This window comes from Leptonychotes weddellii, unplaced genomic scaffold (genome assembly GCF_054177405.1).
Source record: "Leptonychotes weddellii isolate Sample4059 unplaced genomic scaffold, ASM5417740v2 HiC_scaffold_2144, whole genome shotgun sequence".
Taxonomy (NCBI): Eukaryota; Metazoa; Chordata; class Mammalia; order Carnivora; family Phocidae; genus Leptonychotes; species Leptonychotes weddellii.
This window is the reverse complement of record NW_027802114.1, coordinates 5,990-13,674: the sequence shown is the minus strand read 5'-3', so window position 1 is coordinate 13,674 and position 7,685 is coordinate 5,990. Positions and strand designations below refer to the sequence as shown.

The 7,685-nt window shown below is 43.8% G+C and overlaps 1 protein-coding gene across 1 annotated transcript; it reads left to right on the top strand.

Moving 5' to 3' along the window:
* The first annotated feature begins 6,372 nt into the window (after positions 1–6,372).
* Positions 6,373–7,284, top strand: LOC102744655 (CGG triplet repeat-binding protein 1). Its single transcript, XM_006740878.3, has one exon. It carries the CDS (start codon positions 6,730–6,732, stop codon positions 7,231–7,233), a length of 504 nt encoding a protein of 167 aa, XP_006740941.1. The 5' UTR covers positions 6,373–6,729; the 3' UTR covers positions 7,234–7,284.
* Positions 7,285–7,685: the final 401 nt, after the last annotated feature.

Genomic DNA, 7,685 nt, shown 5'->3' with positions numbered 1-7,685 from the left:
ACAAAACGAAACCAGAGAGGGAGACAAACCATAAGAGACTCTTAATCTCGGGAAACAAACTGAGGGTTGAGGGTTGAGGGAGTGGAGGGGGGTGGGAGGGATGGGGCAGCTGAATGATGGACATTGGGGAAGGTATGTGCTATGGCGAGCGCTGTGAATTATGTAAGAATGATGAATCACAGACCTGTATCCCTGAAACAAATAATACGTTATATGTTAATTAAAAAAATTAAAGGGGTGCCTGGGTGGCTCAGTCGTTAAGCGTCTGCCTTCGGCTCAGGTCATGATCCCAGGGTCCTGGGATCAAGCCCCGCATCGGGCTCCCTGCTTGGCGGGAGGCCTGCTTCTCCCTCTCCCACTCCCCCTGCTTGTGTTCCCTCTCTCACTGTGTCTCTCTCTGTCAAATAAATAAATAAAATCTTAAAAAAAAAAATTAAAAAAAGAATACAGCATACAATGCATATGACATACAAAATATGTGTTAATCAACTGTTTAGGTTATCGGTAAGGCTATTAAGTTTTTTGGGGAGGCAGAAGTTAGACACGGAGTTTTGATTGTGTGGTAGGGGGAGGGGCAGCACCTCTAACCCCCGTGTTGTTTGAGGGTCACCTGTAGTTACTGGAATTAATACGTAGAGACTCCTGGAAGTAAGCTGTGCACAAAAATGTAATCCAACACGCTGAAGTGAACTGAAATCCAAACAGCATTCAAGGGATTAATTTTGCTTAGGAAACTTTCTCAAAAATAGCCTGCAAAAAGAGATTTGGAAACATATTAATGAGATTAAGGTGCCTCCCATTGTGTCATTAAGAAGGAACCTGAATGGAACCAACAGTGAATGGTAAGTGACATGGCAGTGTTTCCTGCATTCACCCCACTTAACAATTGTTGATTGAGGAGGTTGCTAAGTTCTAATGCTGGAGATACAGAGTTGATTAAGACAGTCTCTACTTTGGGGGTGCCTGGGTGGCTCAGTCGATTAAGCGTCTGCCTTCAGCTCAGGTCATGATCCCAGCGTCCTGGGATCGAGCCCCACATCAGGCTCCCTGCTCAGCAAGGAGTCTGTTTCTCCCTCTACCTCTTCCCTCCCCTGCCCCAGCTTGTGCTCTCTCTCTTTCTCTCTCTCTCTCAAATAAATAAAATCTATTTAAAAAATTAAAAAAAAGAAAAAGCAGTTCTAAAATTTCCAGATAGTATATAGAGTATTTTTATGATACCTGAGTTAGGAAGTTCTTTTTATTACACCAAGACCAGAAAATTATAAACAAAAGACAGATTTGACTATATGGAAATCATAAACAAAAATATCATTGGAAGTAAGAAATGGGACTTCTAGGAAAGTTCTTCAAAAAGGAGAGGCAAACATCAGAAAGGATGAATACCTACCATTTACATCGACATGGATGGGACTTATACTAAGTGAAATAAGTCAATCAGAGAAAGATAATTATCATATGGTTTCACTCATTTGTGGAACATAAAAAATAGCACAGAGGATCATAGGGGAAGGGAAGGAAAACTAAATGGGAAGAAATCAGAGAGAAAGACAATGACAGACTCTTGACTCTGGGAAACAAACTGAGGATTGCAGAAGGGGAAGTGAGTGGAGGGATGAGGTAACCAGGTGATGGGTATTAAGGAGAGCATGTGATGTGATGAGCACTGGGAGTTATATACAACTAATGAAACATTGAACACTACATCAAAAACTAACGATGTACTATATGTTGGCTAATTGAATTTAAATAAATTTTTTTTTTAAAAGGAGAGATTAAGCCCTTCTTCTTTTCCTTCTTTGGGAACTCATGAATGCAGATGTAATGGCTGGAGCTTCAGCAACTATCTAGGACCTTGAGGCAACATTGAAAGTGGAAGCCATGAGTTGAAAGTAATGCCATGGAGCCATTTCACCAGTTTTGGACTACCTGCTTCTAGGTTTCATTTATAGAAGGGAGAGATAACTAATGTAGTCACTACTTTTTCAGGTCTCTGATATGAGCAGTCATCCACAAATTCCTAACTCATACAGAAGATGTTTCTTAATTCAGGGACATTTAGAATCATAGGTATGAAAAAGGTTCATGTTTCAGGGAAGAAAAAGATGGTCTGAAGCCTGCAGAACACAGAACAGGAGCTCTAATTCCCATTCTCTCTACCACCACCTCCCTCATCCCCACACCACCACCATCATCTCGTTTTGTATGAAAAACACAGTTCAGGGGGTGCCTGGGTGGCTCAGTCAGTTAAGTGTCTGACTCTTGAATTCGGCTCAGGTCATGATCTCATGGGTCATAGGATCAAGCCCTGTGTTGGGCTCCCTGTTCCACGGGGAGCCTGCTTCTCCCTCTCCCACTCCCCCTGCTTGTGTTCCCTCTCTCGCTATGTCTCTCTCTGTCAAATAAATAAATAAAATCTTAAAAAGAGAAAAAAAAAAAAAGACCTATGTTAGTGTGTGTTAAATCCAAAGAGGATTTTCACTTTTACCAAAAAGACTGTTACTGTACTAATGTAGGTCTTTCAAAAAAACAAAGTGGCTTAACAGAAACTTTCAGAAAGTGGGGATACCCTTCCCTTTACACCATGTGGCTTATGAAAGTTTTCCTGGGCACACTCTACCTTCGCATAGTGGGGGGAAACCTGTACTCTCGTGGGCTCAACTTTCCGTTCACAATGTCATACAGACGGTTGTCTGCGCAATCTTGCAAAGATAAAGGGCATCTAACACCAAGCTGATCCAATTATACTTGTGGGAAAATTTTTTTTTATTAAGCAACTAATTCACTTGTTGGTTCTGTGAAAGAGCCAAAAACCAGGAGAGGTTAGAAGGCGGTACCCGTGAAGGGAAACAGAAGTGCCACCAGGAGGCCCGAGGGCAGGCAGAAAGCAGAAACACACAGAGACAAGCAAATAGAATTAATTGTGGGAGAATCAGGAAAAATCTGCTACACAGTCAAATGAGTGGCAGAATAAGGAAGTCAAGCCTTTGTGGGGTTAAAGCAGGTGGGATCCTAATGCCAAAGGAAAGACATACGTACAAATACAACACCCCTCTGGAAGGTGTTGGATGAGGCCCGAAAAGCTCTGATTAATTGGCACCCCATTCTCCGCACCCATGAATGGAAACATTTTCTGCTCTGTTCTTTGCAATGGAAGCGAAAGGGAACAGGATGATATCCGGGATTTATGCACAAAGTCAATTTCCAGGAACTGTCCAGGGCACATTCAAACCGATCACCAACCTAAAAATATTCCTCTCCCTCACCATGTGACTTTAATGAGCTACTTGGCTTCCCCAGGTCTCAGTTTCCTCCCTGTGTTGAAACTCTAACCCTAAGCCTTAGCCCTAAACCCCTAAACCCTGAATCTGAGAGACCAGTTCTTTCAATTCAGAAAATCTCTGATCCTGCTGCCTGGCATCTTTGTCCTGGGAGCAGCATGTCTCAGCCATGGTTCAAGAATCCTTATTTGGGGCGCCTGGGTGGCTCAGTTGGTTAAGCGACTGCCTTCGGCTCAGGTCATGATCCTGGAGTCCCGGGATCGAATCCCACATCAGGCTCCCTGCTCAGCAGGGAGTCCGCTTCTCCCTCTGACCCTCCTCCCTCTCATGCTCTCTGTCTCTCATTCTCTCTCGCAAATAAATAAAATCAAAAAAAAAAAATCCTTATTTGGCAGCAGAGCTCACCAAGGAAGGAAGGAAAGAAGGAAGGGAGGGAGGGGGGGGGGGGGAGTAGAAGTGAGGGGCCAGCTGGGAAGATTCTGGAAATGGAAGTCCATGCGGAAATGAGAAGGGCCCAGCCAGGTCAGGGATAATGGGGATAAGAAGAGCAAATAGAGACAGGAAGAATTAAAAAGCACCCCAGTGATAGATCTGAGGAGACTTGAAAACCAAATCTGAAAGCTTGGAGCCTTCTGATCCAAAGTTCACTATGGTGACCCCAGGGCACCCCAGCCCGGAAAGGAAAAGTCAGTCATGCTAAAGTATAATTTTCACAAAAGTTAAAACTATGACTCTCCACACACATATACCTAACATGCACCAAGAGCTTATTCAATTCACTCATTAAAGAGAGAGAAGGAAGAAGGTCCGTGTGGCTCAAAGAGCATCCTGAGAAACTGGTTATTTGTAGACATTTATAAAGAAATGTTAGAACAAAATTCCCAGTTTAGACACAAAACTGGTCAATACCCTCCGAGATGATACAGAATCATAACATTGGAGATCTCTCTTCTACTGAGCAGAAATGATTTGCATCTCTACAAAACCTGCAAATTACCAGGTAAGTTCATGGAGTCTGAGACCTTAACTAATAGGAAATAGGAGAGTCAAACCAATGCTTGTTCTTCCAAATTAGTGCTTCTCAACCAGGAGAGAGTTTGCCTTCCAGGGGACACTTGGTATTATGTGGAGACATGTTTGGTCACAACTCAGCACTCCGGTAGCCAGGAGTGCGGGAGGGATTGGCATCTCGTGAGTGGGGCTGGGGGTGCTGGTAAACAGCCTACAGTGCACAGGACAGACCCCACAACAAGGAATTATCCTGCCCCAAATGTCAACAGAGTCAAGGGTGAGAAACCCTGCCCTAGATAATTACCCCTGGAAGGGCTTGTTAAAGAATGCCCCAGAGGACAGCATCATCATTGTGAGAATATGCTGCCCATCTTTTTTTCTTATTTATAAATTTTAAATAAATTTTATTAATAGTAACCATCAGCCATCTGCCTTCAAAGGAAAGTAGGGTTTTGTTTTGTTGGGGTTTTTTAGCTTATTTTTTTTAGAGAGAGAAAGAGAGCACATGTGAGCAGGGGGAGGGGCAGAGGGAGAGAATCCCCAAGCCGACTCCCCACTGGGTGCGGGGCCCAGGTGGGCCTCCATCCCACAACCCTGAGATTGTGACCCCAGTCGAAACCAAGAGCCAGAGGCTCAACCAACTAAGCCACCCAGGTGCCCTGAAAGTAGACTCTTTTTACAAACATTTCACCCAAGTATTTTTTAAAGGTTTTCTACTTAACCTGAAGGACAAGAGAAAAATTCACTTAAACAGAATGCCCCTCCCCATTTACTGGGCATTTGGTCTTATTAAGCTTTTATAGCAGTTGCCGTTCAAAGACAATGGGACTTTTGTAGGGAGCATGAAAGTACTCGTAGATTTCTTAAAAACAAGAAAGTTAACTGAAGGGCGCCTGGGTGGCTCAGTTGGTTAAGCGACTGCCTTCGGCTCAGGTCATGATCCTGGAGTCCCGGGATCGAGTCCCGCATCGGGCTCCCTGCTCAGCAGGGGGTCTGCTTCTCCCTCTGACCCTTCCCCCTGTCATGTGCTCTCTGTCTCTCTCATTCTCTCTGTCTCAAATAAATAAATAAAATCTTTTAAAAAAAGATTAAAAAAAAAAAAGAAAGTTAACTGAAAAGCAAAAAAAAAACCAAACAAACAAAACAAAAAGATGCTCCAATTATGGAGGAAGCTGACAGCAGTGGCAAAGGTACGGGTCACAGGAAGGACAGAACTGGGAGAAGACAGGTATGTCAATGACCATGTTAGCAGACCCAACCTGAACACATCATCTTCCCTCCCGTTCCTGCTCCAGCCCCAGAGTTCCAATCCTCTGCCAACACCACTGTCCCCTCAAGCACCAAGGCCAGGCCTTTCAATTACATCTTAGGCTCTTCTTCTTTCCTTCCCATCTGCAGGAATTCACTCACTCAGTAAAGCATGTATGGAGCAATTACTGGTAGGCACTGATCATAGAAAGAGCAGTAGGCAAAACCATCTTTCAGCAGGTTGCCAAGACCCTCAGATTCCTCCTTGATTAGCTCTCCATCCTCGACCTTCACCCCTCTCTGTTCTCTCTCCTTGGTTCAGGCTCTGCTGCCACAAGCTCTTATTCCTCTGCCCCCAGCGTAGCTTCTCCTGCCTTTAGCTCATCACCCTGAAGCGCAGCTCTGCCCATGCAACTCCCTGCTAAAACCAAATCCCCAGGAACTGCCCTTGGCATGGGGGCTCAGAGAATAAAATCCAGTCACCCACACTCAGCGATCAGGCTCCTTCACACTTAACTCCCAGGCTTCCTTGCTCAAAGATACTGCCTCGTAAAGCACCATTCACTGCTCCCAGGATAGATGGCAGCTCATTTTGGGCAACTCCCTCATCTGCAGGTATCATAAGGCACCAACCAACATCTCTGTCATGCTAAATGTTTACTGGCTCCAAAAATAAATATTCCTAGTGTGAGAAAACAAATTATGATCATCTACAGCATGTCTTCGTAAAACATTTTTAGTAGGTTTTTCATTTTAAAAATAAATTTTGCTACTTCTAAACATTTAAAGGTATAGTTTCAAAAACCTAAATTTAAAGTAGTAAGTTTTGGGGGCTCGATCGGGCAACGGCGACGACGGCGGCGACGGGTCTTCCTCCTCCCTCATCCCCTTGCTTCTTTTTTTCTTCCTCCTCCTTTCCCTTCCGACTGGGTCTCGTCCACTTCCCCTAACGGCGGCCCCGATCCTACGTAAAGGCAGGACTTCCCGGCACCGCAGGGAAAATAGGGTGCAAGCCCAGAAACTATTTCCCCATCACCACTTGTTGAAAAACTGATTTGAAGGCATCTCCGGGTTTGAACAAACGAAAGTGCCAGGATTTCAAGCGTCTTTGGTTTTGCGCTGGAGACCCTTCGCTACTAAGTATCAAGACGAAAAAAACTGGAAAGTGATCGGAACCTTATTCAGAGTCCGAATGGAAAGATTTGGAGTGACAGCACCACCTGCCCGAAACCGTTCTAAGACTGCTTTGTATGTGACTCCCCTGGATCGAGTCACTGAGTTTGGAGGTGAGCTGCACGAAGATGGAGGAAAACTCTTCTGCGCTTCTTGCAATGTGGTTCTGAATCACGTTCGCAAGTCTGCCATTAGTGACCACCTTAAGTCGAAGACTCATACCAAGAGGAAGGCAGAATTTGAAGAGCAGAATGTGAGAAAGAAGCAGAGGCCCCTAACTGCATCCCTTCAGTGCAACAGTACTGCGCAAACAGAGAAAGTCAGTGTTATCCAGGACTTTGTGAAAATGTGCCTGGAAGCCAACATCCCACTTGAGAAGGCTGATCATCCAGCAGTCCGTGCTTTCCTGTCTCGCCATGTGAAGAATGGAGGCTCCATACCTAAGTCAGACCAGCTGAGGAGAGCATATCTTCCTGATGGATATGAAAATGAGAATCAACTCCTCAACTCACAAGATTGTTGACAAGGAGGTTACCACCATTGTGATCAAGATAAATGTGGAGTATTAAAGTTATGTGTTGATTGTGAAAAAAAAAAATAAAGTAGTAAGTTTTTTGGGGAAAAATACATATGAAAAAAATGATTGTGACTTGTATTTGCACCCGATAACGTGGCTGGAATAGAATGGATAAAATGGAACAAAATGGAAAACAATATATACTTTACATTACTGAATATCCTCATGCAGTTGTGAGACAAATCATTTGGTTATATTGGTAAGCAAATTCAATTAGTATCTGATAACTCTTATGAACAATTATATAGAATTTAGACAACCTAGAAGGAATGAATAAATTCCAAGAAACATAAAACCTACTAAGACTGAATTATGAAGAAATAGAAAATCTGAACAGACCAATTACTAGTAAGGAGATTGAATCAGTAATCCCAAGCTTCCCAACAAAAAAAATCCAG